General features: G+C 40.6%; 1 protein-coding gene across 1 annotated transcript in view; it reads right to left on the reverse strand.

The window, feature by feature from the left end:
• LOC111150639 (kinesin-like protein KIF28P) overlaps positions 1–23,708 on the reverse strand; it is a 66,269-nt gene that overhangs the window by 41,487 nt on the left and 1,074 nt on the right. Inside the window, exons 3-5 of the mRNA XM_022508126.1 lie at positions 18,775–18,969; positions 3,835–4,038; positions 2,459–2,494 (exon numbers count right to left, since the gene is read on the reverse strand). Of these exons, the coding sequence (XP_022363834.1) occupies positions 2,459–2,494; positions 3,835–4,038; positions 18,775–18,969 (435 nt within the window). The remainder of the gene's footprint in view (positions 1–2,458; positions 2,495–3,834; positions 4,039–18,774; positions 18,970–23,708) is intronic.

Here is a 23,708-nt window from a genome sequence, read left to right on the forward strand (position 1 = left end):
CTTATAAAACTCAACACTCAAAAATGAATAATCCAATTTTTAAAAGTTCAGAAGATATGAACAGCCATTTCTCCAAAGAAGACATCCAGACGGCCAACAGACACGTGAAAAGATGCTCAACTTCACTCATCATCAAGGAAATGCCAAAACCACAATGAGATACCACCACAAACCTGTAAGAATGGCTGAAATCAACAACATAAGAAACAACAGATATTGGCGAAGATGTGGAGAAGGGGAACCCTCTTACCCTGTTGGGTAAGCCACTGTGGAAGGCTGTATGGAGGTTCCTCAAAAGTTAAAAATAGAACTACCCTATGATCCAACAATTGCACTACTGGGTATTTACCCAAAGAAAACAAAAACACTAATAAAAAGGAAGCACGCACCTGAGGGTTTATAGCAGCATTATCTACAATAGCCAAATTAGGGAAACCCCAAGTGTCCATTGACTGATGAATGGGTACAGACGCACACACACACATAGGAACATTACTCAGCCATAAAAAAAGAATGAAATCTCGCTATTTGCAATGACATGGATGGAGGTAGAGACTATTATGCTAAGTGAAATAGCCCTTCAGAGAAGGACAAAAATCATATGATTTCACTCTTGTGGAATTTAAGAAACAAAACAGACAAGCAAAGGGAAAACAAAGAGAGAGAAGCCAAGAAACAAACTCTTAACTCTAGAGAACAAACTATTGGTTACCAGAGGGGAGGTGGGTGGTGGCGGGAGTTGGGTGAATCAGGAGATGGGGATTGAGGAGTACACCTGTCGTGATGAGCCCTGGGTGATGTAGGGAAGTGCTGAATTGCTATATTGTACACCCGAAACTAATATGACTCTGCATGTTAACTAATTGGAATTTTTAAACTTTTTAAAAAAGAACTCATTAGCATTTACTATCAGCCTTCAATGGTAATAACTGACTCATGAAAAAATGTAAGAAACAAAATGGGTACTTTCTTTCCTTAATATAAAGAGAAAAACACTGACAGATTTATTCCTTTCACAATATTTACTTAGGAATGATTAAGTGCAAGGCTTTGGATGGTGCTTGGGGTTACACAAAAACAATTAGGATACGGTCTTCTATGAGAAAGTTACAGTTTTAGATGCCTTTGTCAATTCATCCTACTCAGTAAAGATTCGGAGCGCCCATTCTAAACCTACAAGCATATTGAGTATTGAGAGAGTATTTCCTTTAGAAAGGTCTTCACAAGGACACGATCTGTTCCGGAGACCCAAATAGGTAAATAAAATTTCACAGTATCATATGATCAAGGGGTAAGGGCAGTGAATATCTAGCATTTTCTAAGCTCTGTGTTAGAAATTGAAAACAGGTCACCTCGATGTGTAATGTCTTATTTTACATTTTCTATAAAAGAGACAACTGAGATAAAGTGATTTTCCAAAGTCACATGGCCAGTCAATGAGAGAGGTGGGGTCTGAGGTCATGCCCTTTCCAGCCACCCCAGGGACAGGCAAAGCATGGCCTGGGGACTACGTTCAGCTGGCCACCTTTTTTTTATAGGATCCTTGACATAAGAACATTTTCCACATTTTTAAGTGACTGAGAAAAATCAAAAGAAAAATATTGTGTGACATGTGCAAATTGATGAGAAGAACAAAGGCAAGAGAAATGCAGCAGAAATTAAATTTTCTTACAACCTGGAGCCCAAGTTGCTGAGTGTGGCATTCCCCAAGGAACTCACGACTGGCCTACTGGCCGCCTTAATGTTGATGTTTCTTTAAAGACTAAAAGCAACCTTATCTTAACACTAACTAGCCCTCCAAGGTCCTGGAGGCCTTGCTTCTAACACGCACAAATTCCTTAGAGGTTTATGCTGTCCTTAACCCCCACCGAGAAAAGTCCATGATCAGTCACTCATAGCCCTGGGGCAGCTCTTTCCACCCTCGAGTCCTGTCCCCCTGCTCTATCGAAAGCACCTCTTTGCACCGAAAGAAGCTCAAGAATTCTTTCTTGATCGTTGGCTCTCGGCTCCACATCAAAAATTATGTGTCATTCCAGTTTCAGCGTCCAAGAATGGTCCCCCACTGGGACCCCGCCATACTCCATTTGCTTAGGGAACAGAGGTGAATAGTTTCAGCAGACACCATCTGGTCCTTTGAAAACAAAGTTTGCCATCTCCTCTGCCACCCATGCCTACTGAGGTCAACTTGTAAGGGTAGGGGAAGAATTCCAGGGTCAGAGAAGGGTAGATGTTGGAAAGAATGACATGTTCCGGAGAGGAAGACATTTATGTGGCGGAAGCACAGAGTGAGTGGAGATTAAGGGGCAAGAGGTAGAGCGGAAGAGGGAGGTGAGGGCTGTAGTCCATGCCAGGCTACAGGGTTGTGACTTTATCTTAGGGTGGGGGAGGGGAGGCTCTGGTAGGTATTATGCTGCAGAGTCCCACAGGTGTGTGTGCCAGAGAATAGAATCACTGTTACCTGCTCGTTGTAAATTTCCAACATACTGAACGTAACCTGTATAGAAAAGAACATAGAGTTAGTCTTCTCTGGAACCTCATCTTTGGGGAAGAAGTCATATAGGAACAACATAAATTTCCAACAAAGGAAGAAGCTAATATTGAATATAGTAATGCTTGGGGCCCCGGGTGGCTCAGTCGGTTAAGCATCTGCCTTTGGCTCTGGTCATGATCCCAGGGTCCTGGGATTGAGACCTGCATCCAGCTTCCTGCTCAGTGAGGGGTCTGCTTCTCCCTCTGTCTGCTGTTCCTTTTGCTTGTGCTCTCTCTCTCGGATGAATAAATAAAATCATTTACAAATATAGCAAGTTCTGATTCACATGTAATAAGCAATTCTCACGTAACTTTGATGCTATGGAAAGTTCTTAATATAGGTTAAAAGCATATACAACCCTGTGTGTGTGTGTGTGTTTCGGTCAATATTGACTACAGAAAAAGGTCATTCTTTATTGCTTTACCCTACTGTGCTTCTGGAATATTTCTGGACTGGCCGACTCCCCTTAAGTGGGAGGCTGGAGGAGTTGGAATGGCTCCAGCCTAGAGAAAAGGGCCTAAGATATTGATATTTGCCACCGCCTTCTGGCAGGCTTGTGGCTTTTGTCTCCGGTGGCGGGTCTTCTGTCACCTCTCATGTCCCCAGAGCTTCCAATAAGCTTGGGTGTTGCATGCTTTAAACCAATGTTAGCAGACAAAGAAGGCCTTGAGAGATCAAACAAAAGTAGAAGAAAGGAACTCCAGGAAAGCAGGCGATACATGGAGTAGAAGACCATGTTCTTTAAAGTCCTGTAATTCATAGTTCTGGAGAGAGAAAGAATGCTCTCCATGAAAAAACAGGATGCCACAGGGGCGCCTGGGTGGCTCAGTTGGTTAAGCATCTGACTCTTGATCTCAGGTCAGGTCTTGATCTCAGGTTTGAGCCCCGCATCAGGATCCATGGGCGGGGAGCCTACTAAAAAAGAAAAGAAAAGAAAGAAATGAAAATGAGCACACACCCACAGCCTTGGTAGAAGAGGGGGAGTAAAGGAAACCACAGGCGAGTCAGTGAGGGTCTTGTTGGATCAGCCTCAGCAACAATCCCTCATGAGTATTAGCTTCTAAGACGTCGGCTGCTAGGATACTCAACGTGCTTTTCCCAAAATTATTGCCTTGGGTTTGCCTCCATAGAAGCAGAAAAGGTCAACATTCTAGTTAGCGGCAACTTGATCTTGCAATCCTGGGAAGACTTGGGTATGGAAAATTAACATTATCCTGAAATAGAGAGGCTGATCGTTTGGAGCCAGAAATTTCCAAAATGAAAAATGAAATTCCTCAAAGAAGGGATTTTCGGATCATGCATACCTGGTATTCTTCATTTCCCTCCCTCTTCTCAATTGCTTGAAAGAGCTCCTCGCACACCTTTGGAATGATACCCTTGTTGGCACCAAACCCAACCATGGAGTAGCTTTTCCCAGAGCCAGTTTGGCCATAGGCTAGGAGGGTGGTATTATAGCCTTGCCATGCGCTGTCCAGAACCCCCCGGCCGAGATCGTGGAAAACATCTGTCTGGAAAGAAGATCACAGACACCGCGTTCAGCACGGGCTTTTCACAATACCCTTAACATAATAAATACTCTGGTTTTGATGACTTGCTTCGTACCATGCTACGTGTTTGTCTTTTTAAGATTTTATTTATTTATTTGACAGACAGAGATCACAAGTAGGCAGAGAGGCAGGCAGAGAGAGAGAGAGAGAGAGAGAGAGAGGAGGAAGCAGGCTCCTTGTGGAGCAGAGAGCCTGATGTGGGTCTCAATCCCAGGACCCTGGGATCATGACCTGAGCCGAAGGCAGAGGCTTTAACCCACTGAGCCACCCAGGCGCCCCCATGCTGCATGTTTGATAGAAAACTCCGATGCTGTCTTAGAACCAGCGGCATAAAGCTGGAGACCAAAAAGGGAGTTGGCTATTTGGAAGGCACTGATCACCATGGATCTTCACCGGGCTGGTGTCAAAAAAGCCTAGTACAAACCTAGCCTGGCTCGGCCTTCAAAATCCAGCAATTAGACATCAGTTGCGAGGAGCCAGGGGAAAGAGACCAGTGAAAGCATCTTCTACCGTCTCATTGTTCTTGACTCCACAAACAATAACATCACAAAATGACTGCACTAATTTTAGTCCTCTGCTGGTGAACTCTTTTTTTTTCTTTTCATTTCTTTCTTTTTTTTTTTTTTTTTTTGCCACAAGACCCAGAAGTTCTGGAGCATTTCTATAATATGCACACGTACATGTTTGTGCCCCCCCTCTTTTAAGTGGGAGGCACAGATGCCTGTGTCCCCAACTGCTTGAAAGAGAGGATGTGGTCTGGCTCTTTCAGTATCTGGGTCATGGTCAAAGCCAACAATATTCCCTTGTCTGAGTACATTTTTCTCTGGTCTCCCATATCAATAAAATAGTAAATAATCTTTACACAATCCCAAATTGCAATAGGTACATTTTTAAAAGATTTTATTTATTTATTTGAAAAAGAGAGAGAGATCACAAGCAGGGGGAACAGCAGAGGGAGAGGGAGAAACAGACTTCCTGTCAAGCAGAGAACCCGACGCAGGTCTCGATCCCAGGACCTTGGGATCATGACCTGAGCCAAAGGCAGACACTTAACTGACTAAGCTACCCAGGCACCCCCATTATAGATCCATTTGTATCATCTATATAATTTTTACTTCTGGGAAATGTGCACATATCACCATGGTATGGTTTATATACATACCACAGACAATAACCAGTCTTCTCATACTGTTCATAAGAACAGTTCTCATACGAACGCCATAAAAATTATTGCCCTACAAGGGTTAGGGGAGCTTCTGGCCTAAAATGTAGAATCTCATCAGTGGTTTCTGAAAACATCGTGACTGTACTTTTCCCAGAAAAACGTATTCACATAAAGGATATCAACTCTACCTTGGGCGTTATTTGCTAAACCTAAGGAGTGCTTACTAAGTTTAGTAGAATAACTAGTTTTGGAGTTAGACTTACATTCCTAATTTCTTCCTATTCTCCATCTTATGATCAACTACATGAAACGTTTTCCTACACTATAGTACATGGAACAGTGATTCGGCAATTATTGTAATAGGTGGTCAACAAAAGCTAATTGGTCGTCCTCATTTGGGGATGAGGAAAATGTGACAATCAAGGTTCTGTACAGCATGATTCTTGCAGTATTTTAAAACTATCTTTTTAAAAATTGGGATGTGGGGAATCTGGTGCAGTGGGTTAAGGGTCTGACTCTTGGTTTTGGCTCAGGTCATGATTTCACTGTGTTGTGGGATTGAGCCCCGCATGGGCTCGGAGCTCAGTGGAGGAATCTGTTTGAGATTCTCTCCCTCTGCCCCTCCTCCCACTCATGTACACATGCTCTTTCTCTCTCTCTAAAATAGATAAATCTTTAAAAACAAAGTTGAAATGTGGATGCCTGGGCAGGTTAGTCGGTTAAGCGTCTGCCTTTGGCTCAGGTCATGATCTTGGTCTTGGGATCAAGCCCCACATTGGACTCTCTGCTCAGCAGGGAGTCTGCTTCTCCCTCTCACTCTCTATCCTCCTCTCTCTCTCTCAAATAAATAAATAAAATCTTTAAAAAATTGAAGTGTAATTGGCATATAATATTAAATTAGATTCAGTTGAATGGCATAATGATTTGATATTTGTATATATTGTGAAATGATCACCAGAATTAGTCTTTTTGATAAAAGCCATTCTAACTGGTGTGAGGGGATGTCTCATCATGGTTTTGATTTGCATTTCCCAGGTGTTGAGTGATGTTGAGTACCTTTTTATGCACCTGTTGGCTATTTTCATATCTTCTTTGGAAAAACTGTCTATTCATTTCCTTTGCCCATTTTTAAATTGGATTGTTTTTTGTGTGTGTTTGGTTTTGGATGGGTTTTGTTTTTTTGTATGACTTCTTCATCTGTTTTAGGTATTAACCCCTTACCAGATACGTGATATGCAAATTTTTTTTCCTATTTCATATGTTTCCTTTTCATTTTGTTGATGATTTCCTTATTGTATACAAGTTTTTTGTTGTTGTTTTGATATAGTTCTACTTATTTACTTTAGGTTTTGGTGTCAAATCCAAAGCATCATTGTCAAGACTGATGTGTAGAAGCTTACTACCTATGTTTTCTTCTAGAAGTCTTATGGTTTCAGACCTTATGTTCAAGTTTTTAATACATTTCAAGTTAATTTTTGTGACTGGTGTGAGGTAGGGGTTCAGTTTCATTCTTCTGCATGTTGCTGTCCAGTTTCCCCAATACCATTTACTGAAAACACTGTCCTTTTTCCATTGTCTATTTTTGGCTCCTTTGTCATAGATTTTTGGTCATATACACATGGGTTTATTTTTGGGCTTTCTGTCTGTTTTACTGATCTATGTAGGTTGATTTTCCATTTTCTTGATGGTTTCCTTTGCTGTGCAAAAGCTTTTTAGTTTGATTAGTTCCAATGGTTTGTTTTTGCTTTGGTTTCCCTTGTCTGAGGGGACAGATCCATGAAAATATTGATAAGACCATTGTCTAAGAGTTTATTGCCTATGTTTTCTTTTAGGATTTTTATAGATTCAGTTATCACTTTTAGATCTTTAACCCATTTCAATTTAATTTTCCTGTGTGGTTTAAGAAAGTGGTTCAGCTTCATTCTTTTCCAAGTAGCTGCCCCATTTCTCAGTGCCATTTACTGAAGAGACTGTGTTTTCCCCATTTTGTAGTCTTGCCTCCTTTTTCATAGATTAACTGACCATATAAGCAGGGGTTCATTTCTGACTCTTTACTCTATGCCTTTGATCTGTGTGTATTTATAATTTAAGGAGAATGGATATTAACTCTTCTCTAGATATTTGGTAGAGTTCACCTGAGAAGCCATTTGGTTGTACACTTTTCTTTCTTGGGAGTTCTTTGATTATGAATTCAATTGTGTTACTAGTGGTTGGTCTGTTCAGATTTTTTATTTCTTTCTGATTCAGTCTGGAAGGTCATATGTTTCTACAGATTTGTTCATTTCTTATAGGTTGTCCAATTTGTTGGTTTATAATTTCTTGTAATTTTCTCTTATAATTCTTTATATTTCTGTGGTGTCTGTTGTAATGTCTCTCTTTCTGATTTTATGTATTTGAGTCCTGTCTCCTTTAGAAAAGGAGACTCATCAAGAATGATGAGTCTAGGGCGCCTGGGTGGCTCAGTGGGTTAAGCCGCTGCCTTCGGCTCAGGTCATGATCTCAGGGTCCTGGGATCGAGTCCCGCATCGGGCTCTCTGCTCGACGGGGAGCCTGCTTCCCTCTCTCTCTCTGCCTGCCTCTCTGTCTACTTGTGATCTCTCTCTGTCAAATAAATAATAAATAAAATCTTTAAAAAAAACAAAAAAGAATGATGAGTCTAGCTAAAGATCTATTTTGCCTATCTTTTCAAAGAACCAGCTCTCAGTTTCATAGTTATTTTCTATTTTTTTAAGTCTCTATTTCATTTATTTTGGTTCTAATATTTATTATTTCCTCCTCCTACTAAATTTGGCTTGTATTTGTTCTTTTTCTAATTCCTTTAGGAGTAAGGTTAGGTTGTTTATTTAATATTTTTCTTGTTCGTTGAGGTAGGCCTGTGTCACTTAAATTTTCCTCTTAGTACTGCTTTTGCTGCACCCCAAAGATTTTGACCCTTGTGTTTCCATTCTCATTTGTCTCCATGTATCTTTTGCTTTCCTCTCTGATGTCTTCATTGACCTGCTGGTTGGTTAGTAGCCTGTTGTTTAGCATCCACTTGTTGGTGTTTTTTCTGGTTTTATCCCTGTACTTGATTTCTACTTTCACACCATTGTGGTCAGAAAAGATGCTTAAGGACGTCTGGGTGGCTCAGATGGTTAAGTGTCCACCTTTGGCTCAGGTCATGATCTCAAGGTCCTGAGATCGAGTTCCACATCAGACTCCCTGCTCAGGGGGTGAGTCTGCTTCCCCTTTCTTTGAAAAGAAAAGATGTTTGATATGATTTCAAACTCCCTAAGATTATTGAGGTTTCTTTTGTGGCCTAGCATGAAATCTATCCTGGAGAATATTCTGTGTACACTTGAGAAGAATGTGTTTTCTGCTGCTTGAGGATGAAATGTTCTGAATGTAGCTGTTAGTCCCTCTGGTCACACCTGTCATTCAAAGTCACTGTTTCCTTGTTGGTTTTCTGTCTGGGTGATTTGTCCACTGACATGAGTGGGGTGTTAAGTCCCCTTCTATTATTGTATTACTGTCAGTTTCTCCCTTTATGTCTCTTAATATTGGCTTTATATAGTCAGGTCCTCCTATATTGGGTGTAGAGAGATTTACAGTTGTTCTATCCTCTTGTTGCATTGTTTGCTTTATCATTATGTAATACCCTTCTTTGTCTCTTGTTACAGTCTTTGTTTTAAGGACTATTTTGGGGGCGCCTGGGTGGCTCAGTGGGTTAAGCCGCTGCCTTCGGCTCAGGTCATGATCTCAGGGTCCTGGGATCAAGCCCCGCATTGGGCTCTCTGCTCAGCAGGGAGCCTGCTTCCTCCTCTCTCTCTGTCTGCCTCTCTGCCTGCTTGTGATCTCTCTCTGTCAAATAAATAAATAAAATCTTTAAAAAAAAAAATAAAGACTATTTTGTCTGGGGCACCAGACTAGGTGGCTCAGTTGGTTGAGCATCCCCAACTCTTTTTTTTTTTTTTTTAGATTTTTTTTATTTATTTGACAGACAGAGATCACAAGCAGGCAGAGAGGCAGACAGAGAGGAAAGGAAGCAGGGTCCCCGCTGAGCAGAGAACCCGACGCGGGGCTCGATCCCAGGACCCTGGGATCATGACCCGAGCCGAAGGCAGAGGCTTTAACCCACTGAGCCACCCAGGCGCCCCAAGCATCCCCAACTCTTGATTTCAGCTCAGGTTATGATCTCAAGGTCGTGGGATTGAGCCCCGAGTAGGGCTCTGTGCTCAGCAGGGAGTCTGCTTGAGGATTCTCTCCCTCTCTCTGCCCCATCCCTTGCTTGCGTGTGCTCACTCTGTCTCTAAAATAAATATAACTTAAAAAAAAATAAAGTCTATTTTGTCTGATAGAAATATTGTTACCCCTGCTTTCCCCCCCCCCAACTTACACTTGCATAGAATATTTTTTCTGACTTTGTGACTGAAAGCACAAAGTGCTCAGTTGGTGTGTCTGGGTCTACAGTGGAGTCCCTTGTAGTCAGCATATAGATGGATTCCCCCCCCCCCACCGGTCTAGTCACCCTATATCTTTTGATTGGAGCATTTAGTCCATTTACTTTTAAAGTAATTATTGATAGGTATGTGCTTCTTGTTATTTTGGCCATTGTTTCCTAATTCTTCTCTGTTCCTTTCTTGTTTTTTTTCCTTGTGGTTTGATATCTTTCCTTAGTGTTATGTTTGGATTCCTTTTTCTTTAGTTTTGTGTATCTGTGATAGGATTTTGTTGTGGCTACATGAGAATTACATGTAATATTTGATATATATAGCCATCTACATTAAGTTGATGGTTGCTTATGTTTAAGCACATTCTAAAAGCCCTACAATTTTAAATTCTTCCCCATATGTTTTATGTACACCACACTCTATTTTGCATTTTTAAAATTTTGTGTTTCCTTAACTGATTTTTTAAAATATAAATGATTTTACTACTTCTGTTCTTTTAACTTTTATACTGGCTTTATAAGTAATTGATCTAATGCCTTTATTATATATTTGCTTTTACCAATGAAACTTTTCCCTTCATAATTTTCTCCTATTTATGGTGTTTCCTTTTCCACTAAGTCTTTTTAACATTTCTTGTAAGGCTGGTTAGGTGCTGATCAACTTTTTTTCATTTTTAATTTTTCTCTGGAAAACTCTCTCTCCTTCAGTTTTAAATGATGGTCTTGCCAGGTAGAGTATTCTTGATTGTAGGTTTTTCCTTTCTGCATTTTGAATATATCACTCCATTCACTTCTGGCTTGCAGTTTCTACTGAAAAACAAGCTGATAACCTTGTGGGGTTTCCCTTGTATAAAACATTTTGCTTTCTTTTTGCTATTATTTAGATTCGTTATCATTAATTTTTGGCATTTTAGTTATTAAATGTCTTGATGTGGACCTTCGGGTTCCTCTTGTTTGAGGCTTCCTGGACCTGGATGTCTCTTTTCTTCCCAAGAGTTAGGGAAGTTTTTAGCTATTATTTCTTCAGATAAGTTTTTTTTGTTTTTTTTTTTTTGCCACTTTCTCTTTCCTCTTTCCAGGACCCCAATAATGCAAATGTTAGTATACTGGATTTGTCCCAGAGGACTCACAACCTTTGTTCATTTAAAAAAATTTTTTTTTTCTTGGGGCACCTGGGTCGCTCAGTGGGTTAAGCCTCTGCCTTAAGCTCAGGTCATGATCTCAGGGTCCTGGGATCGAGCCCTGCATCGGGCTTTCTGCTCAGCAGGGAGCCTGCTTCTCCCTCTCTCTCTGCCTGCCTCTCTGCCTACTTATGATCACTCTCTCTCTGTCAAATAAATAAAATCTTTAAAAAAAATAAAAAATAAAATTTCTTTTTTTCTTAAATAATTGCTGTTCAGTGGGGTGTTTTCTAACACCCTGTCTTCCAGATTGCTGATCTGTTCTTCTGCATCCTCTCCTCTGCTGTTGATTCCTCCTAGTGTCTTTTTCATTTCAGTTATTGTATTACTCAGCTATGATTGATTTTTTAAATACTTTCTATCTCTTCTTTTTACATTCTCCCTGTGTTCCTCTGTTCTCCTGAGTTTGGTGAGCATCTTTAGGACCATTACTTTGAACTCTTTATCAGGTGGATTGCTTATCTCCATTTCATTTATTTTTTTCCCTGACATTTTGTCTCATTCTTTCATTTGAATGTATTTGTCTATGTTCTCATTTTGTCTTATCCTTTGTGTTTGTTTTTGTTTATTAGGTAGGTCATCCATGTCTCCTGGTCTTGAAAGTAGTGGCTTTATATAAAAGGTGTCCTGTAGGGCCCAGCAGAACAGTCTCCCTTGGTTAGTGGAACCACATGGTCTAGGGAGGCTGTTGTTGTGGACTGCGTGTGCCCTCTTATTGAGACTGGCTGCTGTGGGTGCACTGGTGAGTTAGGGCTGGTCTCTGGCATGGCTGACTAATAGGCCTGGCTGTAGTTGTATGAGTGTGCTGGTTGGCTGGCTGCTTACCCCCACTGGGGCAGGAGCCACTTTGGAGAGGTTCCAATCCAAGCCAAGGCTGCCTGCTTGTTGTGGTGGGGAGAGAGCTACTTTGGAGGGATTGCCTGTAGTCATGGCAGTCTGGTGGCTGTGTCTACTGGGGAATGCTGGGTCAGGGCAAACAGTGCTAACAAGGTAGACAGAAAGCATCATAACTGGCTTCTGCAAGCATTCGGCCAGCTAGGCTGAAGGACAGCAAGAAAAATGGCACCAGCCAGCATTCTTGTTCATGGATAAAATTCCTACAGATCCCTGACCCTCTGACACATCACCTAAAACTAATCAATAAACCTTTGCATACAGTGTTTTTCAAACCCCTGTGCTGTGCAGTGTCTCAAATTGTGTGCTGGACCTTTAACAATGGAGTCACAGTTTCTTAGAGCCCTCGGGTTCTCCCAGAGTTAAGGCCTGCTGCTTTTCAAAGCCAGGTGTTAGGGGGGCCCATTCTCACCATTCAGGTCCCCAGGGCTAGGCATGTCCATGGCAGGACTCCATCCTTTCAATCTTTGGGGAGAATTTCTGCACCTGTGATTTTTCCTTCTTATGTGAGGGTTGCTGTGCCTGAGGTCTGTTTCCCCACTGCATCTCTGACCTTCTTACCTTTCTCAATGTGAGTTTCTAGTTTGAGACCATTATATATAAAGTTGCAAAGGACACTTGCCAATGGTTTTTTGTGAGGGCATATGTTTTATTTTTCTCAGAACTGCTGGGTTGTATGGTCAAATGTATGCATGACTTTTAAAGAGCTTACTTCTCCAAGATAACTCAACATTTTTGCACTGCCTTAAGTACCACATTAGAGTTCCAGTTGCTCCACATGCCTGTCAATCCTTGATATTGTCAGTTTTTAATTTTTGTCATTCTCATGGATGCATAGTATTATCTCATTGTGGTATTAACTTGCATTTCGCTAACAAGTAATAAAGTATGACACTTTTTCATTGGTTTTTCGTATCTACTTTAATGAAGCCTCTGATCAATTATTTTCCCTTTAAAAATTGACTTTTTTAAAATATTAAGTTATAAAAATTCATTTTATATATACATATTAACATATAAGTATTATTTGTTTTGGGTGTACAGGTCTGTGATTCATCAGTCTTACCCAATTCACAGCACTCATTATACCACATATCCTCCTCAGTGTCCATCACCCAGCCACCCTATCCCCGCCCCCCCGCCCAAGCAACCCTCAGTTTTTTTCCTGAGATTAAGGGTCTCTTATGGTTTGTCTCCCTCTCTGGTTTTGTCTTGTTTCATTTTTCCCTCTTTCCCCCTATGATCCTCTTCCTTGTTTCTCAAATTCTGCATATCAGTGAGATCCTATGATAATTTTCTTTCTCTGATTGACTTATTTTGCTTAACATAACACCTTCTAGTCCCAACCACATTGTTGCAAACAGCAAGAGTTCAATTTTTTGATGGCTGCATCCTATTGCTTTGTGTGTGTGTGTGTGTGTGTGTGTGTGTGTGTGTGTGTATATACATATCACATCTTCTTTATCTGTTCATCTGCCAATGGACATCTAGGCTCTTTCTATAAGTTTGGCTATTGTGGACATTGCTGCTATAAATATTGGGGTGCACATGCCCCTTCGGATCACTACATTTGTATCTTTGGGGTAAATAACCAGTAGTGCAATTGCTGGGTTGTAGGGTAGCTCTATTTTCAACTTATTGAGGAACCTCCATGCTGTTTTCAAGAGTGGCTGCACCAACTTGCGTTCCCACCAACAATGTAGGTGTGTTCCTCTTTCTCCACATCTGCGCCAACATCTGTTCTTTTCTGACTGGTTAATTTTAGCCATTCTGACTGGTGTGAGGTGGTATCTCATTGAGGTTTTGATTTGTATTTCCCTGATGCCCAGTGATGTGGAGCACTTTTTCATGTGTCTATTGGCCATTTGGATGTCTTCCTTGCAGAAATGTCTGTTCATGTTGTCTGCCCATTTCTTGATTGGATTATTTATTTTCTGGGTGTTGAGTCTGGTGAATTCTTTATAGATTTTGGATACCAACCCTTTATCTGCTATGTCATTTACAAATATCTTCTCCCATTCTGTCAGCAGTTCGTTGGTTTTGTTGACTGTTTCCTTTGCTGTGCAAAAACTTTTGATCTTGATGAAGTTACAATAGTTCATGAAGTTACAATAGTTCATTTTTGCCCTTGCTCCCCTTGCCTTTGGTGATGTGCCTAGGAAGAAGTTGCTATGGCTGAGGTCAAAGAGGTTGCTGCTTATGTTCTCATTATATATTTTGGATATTTTATCTGTCTTGTAACTATTTTCTTTCTTTGTAGCTTGCCTTTTCATGCTCTTACTGGGATGTCTTAAAGAGCAAAAGCTTTTTTCAAATGAGTCTCATTTATTATATTCTTTTATCATAACTATACTTGAACTTAAAAAATATTTTTTAAGATTGTGTCCTAAGATATCTTTCAAATCTGAGATCACAGACATTTTCTCCTTTCCTTTAGAAGCTTTATAATTTTAGCTCTAACAGTTAGGTCTCTGATCCATTCTGAGTTCATTTTTATATGGTGTGAGGAAAGAATAAGAAAGTCATACTTTTCCACATGGATATCTAATATCTCCAGCATCATTTGTTGGAAGGTTTTAATTTTGAAGAAGTTTGTCACCTGTATTAGTTTGCTAGGGCTGCCATAATAAATTACCACAAAACAGGTGACTAAAAACAATAGAAAATTATTCTCTCATGATTCCAAAGGCTGAAAGTCCAAAATCAAGGTGCTGGCAAGGCCATGCTCTCTCTGAAGGCTCTAGGAAAGAATCCTTCCTTACCTCTTCCCAGCTTCGGGTGACTCCCAGCATTCCTTGGCATTCCTTGGCTCATAGCTATATCATTCCACCGACCTTCATAGTCACATGGCATTCTCCCTGTGTGTCTTTGTGTCCAAATTTCCCTCATTAGAGAAGAATTGGATTTTGGGTCCACTGTAATCCCCTATGGCCTAATTACTTCTGCAAACATCTTATTTACAAATAAGGTCACATTCTAAGGTATTGAGTGGATCTAGATTGGGGGGGGGACACTATTCAACCCATTAGAGCATCCTCATAAAAAAATGACAATATATGAAGATCGATTTCTAGATACTTTTTTCTGTTCCATTGATCTGTTATCTCTATCTTTCAGCCAGTACCACTCTGTGTTGACAACTGAAGCTCTCTAGTGGGTTTTAAATTATTCAGGTTTCACGGTCCTTCAAATTAATTTTGGCCTGGGTGACTCAGTCAGTTGAGCATCTGGCTCTTGATTTTGGCTCAGGTCATGATCTCAGGGTCAGGGGATGGAACCCACACTGGGCTCTGTGCTCAGTCTATGGAGTCTACTTGTTCCTCTCTCTCTGCTCCCCTCCTCACTTTCTCAGTCTCAAATAAGTAAGTAAGTAAGTAAGTAAGTAAATAAATAAAATCTTCAAAAAAATAATAATTCTGGCTATTCTAAGTCCCTTACCATTCCATGTAAATTATTGAAATAGCTTATCAGTTGCTTCGAAACCTTATTGCTGGGGTTTGGGTTGGGATTGCTTTGAATTGATTGCTCATTTTGATTTCTTTTTTTTTTTTTTTAAAGATTTTATTTATTTATTTGACAGAGAGAGACATAGCTAGAGAGGGAATACAAGCAGGGGGAGTGGAAGAGGGAGAAGCAGGCTTCCCACCAAGCAGGGAGCCCGATATGGGGCTCAATCCCAGGACACTGGGATCATGACCTGAAGGCAGAGGCTTAAACCACTGAGCCACCCAGGCGCCCCGCTCATTTTGATTTCTTAATAATATTGAGTCTTCTAATGCATGTCTGTCTTCCTTTCAGTAATGTTTTATAGTGGACAGTTTTTGCCTATTTTGTTAAAGTTATTCTTAAAGTATTTCATATTTTTGGTGTTATTGTAAATATTTTACAGTTTCACTCTCTAGTTGTTCACTGCTAGTATTGAGAAATACTATTGATTTTTGTTTATTGGCTTTGCTAAACAAACTTATGAACTGTAGTAGCCCTTTTTGTTGTTGTTGATTTCTTAGGGCTTTTTACATAGATAATGATGTCATCTAAAAATAGTTTTACTTATTCCTTTTTTAATTTGCCTATCACTAATTTCCTATTTATTACCTACTTGCCCTGGCTAGGACCTGCAGTAAATATTGTATAGAAATGATGAGATTGGTCCTCCTTGCCTTGTCCCCAGTCTTAGGGGGAGCACATTCAGTGTTTCAGCATCAAATATGGTATTACCTATGTATTTCAGGGAAGATTTCCAGGAAGTTCCCTCCTATTTTAAGTTTACTGAGAGTTCTAATTTTGATTGGGTTTTGTCGAATGTTTTTTCTGCATCTGACCAAATATTGCCCTCCGGGATTCTGATCATATGATGAATTACATTGATCCTCAAATATTAAGCCAATCTTACATTCCCAGTAAAGTCCTACTTGATAGAAATGTATTGTTTAAAATATTTTAGATTCTATTTGCTGAAATTTTGTTAATTTTTGTGTCTATGTTCATGATAGATATTGGCCTGTAGTGTTTTCATAAACTTTGGCTGGTTTTGGTGTAATATTGTCCTCAAAAAATGAATGTTCCTTCTTCTCTCAGCTCTAGGATTTTGTTTTGTTTTGTTTTAAGAATTCTCATTATTTCTTACTTCAGTAGAATTCACAGCAAAGGCATCTGGACAGAGTTTTCTTTGTGAGGTTTTTAACTATAAATTCAGTTCCTTTCAGGCTAGTTCAATTATCTGTTTTTGTGTGACCTTCAGTGGCTTGTGTCATTTCATTGAACTTGTTGAATTTATTGGCAATAAGTTTTTTCATAATATTCCCTTCCTTTTTACATGTCTATAAAATCTGCCATGATGACTCATTTCTCATCTTGGTACTTTGTATCTTTTTTCCTGATTGGTTTGGCTAAAGGTTCAATTTCATTGAACTTTTGAGAGAATTAGCTTTGAGTTTCATCGGTTTTCCTATTATTTTACTGTTTGGCATTAATTACTGCTCGTTCTTATTTCTTCCTCTGCTTGCTTTGTATTTAATTTGCTCTTTCCTTTCTGAATTCTTACGTGGAAGACTAGAATGTTGACTTGAGATTGTGCTTCTCTAATAACTTAATGCTATATAATTTCTCTAAGCCTCTCCTTGAGCTGTGGCCCACAAATTTTGAAAAATTTTTAAATTTTTGCTTTTAAGATTTTATTTATTTATTTGAGAGCGAGAGTATGGGGGAGAGGAAAGGAAGAGGGAGAAGTAGACTCCCTGTTGAGCAGGGAACCTGATGTGGGGCTCGATCCCAGGACCTTGAGATCATGACCCAAGCCAAAGGCAGACACTTAACCAATTGAGCCACCCAGGCACCCCTAAATTTCTTATTCAGAGTATTTGCTAATTTTGTTTATGGATTATTTAGAAGTCTGTTATTTCCAAATATTTGTAGATTTTCCCAGTATCTTTCATTTCTTTTTATTTGGTGGACAGAGAATGTACTTTGTATGATTTCAGTTATCTCACGATATTGAGACTAGTTTTATGACCTGGAATATGGTCTGTTGTAGTGGAAGTTTTGTGTTCAGGTGTAAAGAATGAGTGGTGCTGTGGTTGGGTGGTGGGTAGCAAAGGAGTTCTCTAATACATAATGGCCAGTTAGGCTGATGGTGTTGATCTGGTCTTCTATATAGTACTGATTTCGGGTTATTTGTTCTATCCATTACTCAGAGAGGAGTGATGAAATCACTAATGACAGTTGTAGATTTGTTTGTTTCTCCCTCAATTTCTAGCAGTTTCTCCTTCACGTACTTGGAAGCTCTATTATTAGAAACATACCCTTTTAGGATGGTATGTTTCCTTAATAAATTGATTATCATTATGGAATGTTTCTTGTGGTGAAATTACTTTATGTGATGTAAATATGGCCTCTATAGTTTTCTTTTTCTTAATTTTTACATGATAATGTAAAATGGGGTTTCTCTAATCAGAGTTGGATCCCATTTTCCCTATGAAATCTAATCATTCCTGACTTGTAATTGGCATGTCTGTTTACATTTGCTGTAATAAGTGATGTGGCTGGCATTGAGTTTACCTGCTCACTATTTGTGTTCTACTTCTCCCATCTCCTTTTTACTTTCCCCCTCTTTTCCTGCTGTGTTTTGGATTGAACACTTCCTAATCCCATTTTCCCACAATTGACTGACTAGTTACAAAATTTTATTTGATTTTTTTTAATTGATTACTCTGGGATGGCAGTTCTCAAGAGCATTCCAGGGTCCATAAGATCCTTTTAGGGAGTTTGTGAGGACAGAAGTATTCGACAGGGGGTATTTTCACGAGTGGTTTAATAAAAGCTGTGAGCTTTCAGCTGAGTTTGAAAGACAAATAGACAAGAGTAGAGAGAAAAGATTAGGGGGAAATGAACAGAGCCTCAGTGACCTGTGGACAAGCTTGGTTGGAATCACAGAAGGAATAAGGTGGGGCAGGGTAAAGGATATTTGAAAAAAATGATGATTGAAACTTTTCCAAATTTGATCAAAACTACACACACCCAGATCCTAGAAACTCAATGAGCTTTGTCCAGATTGAAATGACCTCCTCACCATTGTTACCCCATCATATCCCATGTTCTTATCCCAGAACATCTAACATTTTGAAAGCAATTGCCTATCTCCCCAAGATGGAATAATGTTTGGCACATGTGAAATACTTGATAAAACAAGAATTCTCAAATGCTGAGTGTATCACAAATATTGCTTATTTTCCTATTTCAGAGAGGCAAGATATAATTGAGTTGAGTTGACTGACACTTCTTGTTCAAAATATGACAACATACTACAATTCAACTGAGTTCCTAAAAATTATTTAGGCAATAGCTGTACTTTGGGACCTCATGTTTAGCATGAAAAAGGAAAAAAATTAAAATCAAACTCTCAAATGGAAGTATATATCAGAGCATGCTTGCATTAAAAAATTATACTGTCCTACCATTAATACTTCATTTAAAAATAGAAAACAAAACAAACCACCTTTCCTTTGAAGTTGTGTTCTGAAGCGAGTTACCTGGCTTGCAAATTGGCTGCTAGGATCAGCTGAAATAAACACTCCATCTTGGTCCTTTTGAAATCCATCATGAGACCAATATGCCAGGTCAAAAGTAAATGTCTTCCTATGTTCTGGGTTCTTAGGGTCTTGTATGGTTGTGGTGGTCCCGGAATGCATGGAAATCACACATTTGCTCCCAGAGTTCTTCTCTCTCTATAGTCAAATTACAAATTCAGAGTTCATCATTGTAGTTTTTCTTTGTCATCCAAGTTGTTTGGCAAGTCTTGATACATACCTCCTAAGGAATTAAGCAGGGCACTTACCAGTTATTCATTTTGTTCTCTGTTATTCTTAGCAGCGGTTATGATAAGCAGTGTCTCTAAAACCCTCAGAATTGTTGAAAGGCTGGTCTCTAGTGATGTTCATTTTCTGAGACCAGCCTAACACCCAGCTATGCTAACAGCAATGACTACAGCAACAGAGAGCTTCCCTGTTTCACTCCCCAGTGAAACGAGTGAAAATTATTCATGAAAAAGGAAAAACAACCATTTCAGGACCCTGGAAACGGTCCTCAGGGCAGATGGCCAATGACAAAACATCTACTCAAGGAAGTGTAGCACAGTTACGAAGAAAGGGGAGTCTGGTATCTGAAGCCAGCCCATTCCCTTCCTCTCTCCCACCAGCTCAGCCAGGCGGAGACTCCCCCAGACTGCTGGAGCCCCCACCAGAAGGCTGCCTCTCTCCCCAGATTGCAGGTGGAGGGCTTTCTTCTCGGCAGGAACAGGATATCAGCATTTCACATCCTACCCCCAACTGCATGTTGCCGAGGCTAAGTCCTGGGAGAGACTTGGTGAGAGGTGGGACTCCTTCTTGTACCTGGTGTGCTACAGAGACTCTACTTTGGATCAGCCCGCTGAGGACACTAGGGCACTGGCCGTCCTTGCCCCAGCCCCCGAGGTGGTAGGTCCACGCTAGGACAGAGAAGCTGAGAGGATCTCAAGCAGCTGTTCCACAGTCAACAAGTGCTGGGCTTCTAAAACAGCAACTTGCCATTGTCCCCACCCTCAAGTCTGGAGCCAAGGTGTAGACATCCTGCCCAGGGGGATAGCAGCTCATGTCCTCTCAAAGTCACTGACTTCATTTGCCCTCTTAGAGAAGCTGGATCCTAAGGGCACACTCAAGAACCAAAGTTGTGATGAAAGGGAATTGGGAGGAGGTTTGTTTTGATAAGGATTAAATTATAGGCCCTCTAGTTTGCAGAAGTTGCGGGTGCAAGGGGGTGGAGGGGTGTGGCTGGGAAATACCATAGCTGGACAGACCCACCTGGAGTCCTGAAAAATATCAGTCAGTGATCTCAGAGACTGTTCCTTTTAAAGGTACCTGAATTTGATTGCATTAGTTAGCAGAGTAATTTATGCCTCCAGGAATTGCTGACCACAGAGCAGTCATCCGGCAGTCCGTGGAGTCAAACAGTTTGATGTCAAGAGAGGAATGAGCCCAACCCAAACCGGTGTCACCCAGGGTGTCCAGGGCATACCCAAAGCTGTGCCCTCCTGAGGTGAGGGATGGACTTTACTACAATAGTCCAACCAGTCACCCAACCAATAAGCTACAGTAACAAGCTACTTACGGGGGTGGGAGAATCAGTTCCCAAATTTGCTACACCATATTATCTCGTGTCAGGTTTCCATTAAAAAAATGATGAGATATGCAAAGAAACAGGAGAGTAAGACCCATACATTGGGAAAATGGCAGGCAACAGAAACTATCTATCAGTGACCAAATGCCAGACTGTGAGCATTATAAGCACATGGAACTAAAGGAAACCATGTTTAAAGAAAATCCTAAGGAACTCTCCAAAAAAACTATTAGAACTAATAAATTAGCTCAGTAAGGTTGTAAAATACAAGATCAATACACAAAAATCAATTCTATACACTTGAAGAATCTAAGAATGAAATGGAAAAATTCCATTTCTAGTAGTATCAAAAGGAACAAAACACTTGGGAATACTTAACAAAAGAAGTACAAAATATATCTTCTGAATACTACAAAACATTGTTGAGTGAAACTAAAGATGATCTAAAAATTGGAAAGACCCCATGTTCATAGATGAGAAGACTTAGCATTGTTAAGATGGTAACTCAGCAAGCTGACATACAAATTCAGTGAAATCTCTATCAGAATCCTACCTGATTCTCTGTAGAAATTGACAAGCTGATAGTAAAATTTCCATGGAACTGGAAGGCACCCAGAAGAGCCAAAACCATCTTGAGATAGAACACAGTAGGATTCACAATTCCCAATCTCACAACTTAGTACAAACCAAACAGTGACCAAGGCAGCATGATACGGGCACAGCGATAGGCATACAGATGTATGTAATGAAATGGAGAGTCTAGAAATCATCCCAGGCCTCCATGGCCACCTGATTTTCAACAAGACTGCCAAAAATGGGGAAAGATGGGCTTTTGCAAGAAGCGGTCCTGGAAAAACTTGACAGCTACATGTAAAAACAATGAACTTGGACTCTTGCCTCACACCTTATGCAAAAATTAACACCAAATGGACCAAAGAGGGACGCTTGGGTGGCTCAGTCAGTTAAGCATCCGCCTTCGGCTCAGGTCATGATCCCAGAATCCTGGGATCGAGCCTGCATTGGGCTCCCTGATTAGTGCGGAGTCTGCTTCTCCCTCTGTCTCTGCCACTCCCCCTGCTTGGGTGCTTATATCTCAAATAAATAAATAAAATTTTTAAAAAATGGAACAAAGACCTAAAGGTAAGAGATTTCAGTACAGAAGAAAACATTGGAGTAAACAGTCATGATCTTGGATTGGGCAAAGAGTCTAACGACACCAAAAGCATGAATTCCAAAAACAAAAAAAAGTAAGTCTTCATCAAAATTAGAAACGATTGTGCTTCAAAGGACACCATCGAGAAAATGAAAAGACAGCCCCCAGAATGAGAGAAAATTTGCAAATCATATTATCTGATAAGGAATTGTATCCAGAAGAACAGCTCAATGTAAAAAGATAATCCGATTTAAAAATGAGTAAGAGATCTGAAGAGACATTTGAGGAGGATACACTCATGGACAACAATATGAAAAGATACTTGACATCCTTAGTCATCAGAACTGCAATTCAAAACCACAAGGCACCACGTCACACCCAGAAAGGCTAGGATAGTCAGGTAGCTGGATCGGATTGGAGAAAGTGGAACCCTCGTACACTGGCTGTGGGGAGCACAAGACGGTACAGCTAGCTTTGGAAAAGTCAGTTCCTCCAATGATGAAACTAGTTACTGTATGACTCAGCAATTCCATACCTGGATATAAACCGAAGAGGAATAAAAACGTGTCTCCACACAAAAGCTTACACACGAGTGTCTATGGCAGCACTATTTCTCTCAGAAACCAAAGTAAGGCTGTGGAGAAAGCCAACACGACTCAAACATCCACTAAGGAGTGGATTAAACGAAATGTGTACATCTATACAATGGGATAGTATCCACCCACAAAGAAATGGAATTTTGGTGCGTGCTACAACGTGGATGGACCCTGAAGACCTTATGCCAAGTCGAAGAAGCCAGTCACAAAAGACTAATTGCATTCACATGACCTGCGCAGAACAGGGAATAGACTGACTAATGCTGCTGAGAACCAGAGGGACAAGGATGATGAAGCGAAGTGACCGATTCTTGAGGTCATAAACATTTTAGTTCTGAAACTGCTGGTAGCTGCACCTATCTGTGAATATACTAGAAATCGCTGAACTGTACACTTTAAGTGAGGGAACCCTATAGTAGGTGAACTGTCTCAATGAAACCATATATAAAAGATTACAGCGGGGACACCTAGGTGGCTCAGCCAGTTGGGTGTCTGACTCTTGGTTTTGGCTCTGGTCATGATCTTGGTGTTACGGGATTGATCTTGGTGCTGTGAGACTGAGCTTAGCACTCAGTGCAGAGTCTACCTGACTCTCTCTGCACACCCCCTCCGCCCAATATTATCTTGGTCTCTCTCAAATAAAAAATTATAGCGGCTACTATCAAGACTACTTGTCAGGCACTGTGTTAACAATTATTTCATCTAATTTTGTGACAGTAAGCCTCCTAAGTTAACAACATCTCCATTTTGTATGGAAGGAAACCATGGCTCAGTGAGCTTAAAACCTTCAAGGTCACATAGTGGGTGAGAAAGTCAAGTCTTGACCCCAAGCTCATCTGACTTTAAGGGCTCCTGAGAAAGTGCTGTATCTTCAAACACAGTCAGTCTCACCAAGCTGGTGCTCCGACCCCACCATGAGGATAAAGACTGGAAGTCAGAGAGTCAGAGATACCCCCTCCCGAGGGGCACCAGTTGCCCAGGCATGCCCAGAACCATCCACCCTTGTCACCTCCCGAGTTGGCCCGCTCTCCTCCTTGCTACTGTTCTAGTATAAGCTAGCCCACACTGGTGGTGGAACACGATCAAATGCCATCTCTTTGATGAGGGGTCCTAAGAGTCCTAATTAAGGTGCCTACTTTCTACATCCTGTTCAAAACTTGTAGTTACCCTAACAGTATTAAAGGCCAGTGAAAAATACCCCTGGACTACCTTTAGCCTTATGACGGGTTAGGTTATAAAATGGCTTTATTTCCTCCTTTTTCTTGGCTAAGACATTAAACTGCATACAAAATCCTTTATTTTTATCAATTGGGTGCCTGAAAAGCCATGCTTCTGTAGAAGCCCCCATGAGCCCCTGCACTTGAAGTCCAGTTAGGCATAGAAAGCTATCCTGTGACAAGTCACCTGGTAGCTGTGATACAGATGAATGCTAGGGGGCGGAAATCACAGACACTGACAGAAAACGTGCAAAACAATCTTGAATACTAATGGGCCAGAGAGGAGAGCATCAGGTTGAACAAGGTCCAAATGGGAAGGAAGACCTCACGTATGGTCTCCATTACAC

The sequence above is a fragment of the Enhydra lutris genome, unplaced genomic scaffold (assembly GCF_002288905.1).
Source record: "Enhydra lutris kenyoni isolate GAN:26980312 unplaced genomic scaffold, ASM228890v2 scaffoldscaffold24, whole genome shotgun sequence".
Taxonomy (NCBI): domain Eukaryota; kingdom Metazoa; phylum Chordata; class Mammalia; order Carnivora; family Mustelidae; genus Enhydra; species Enhydra lutris.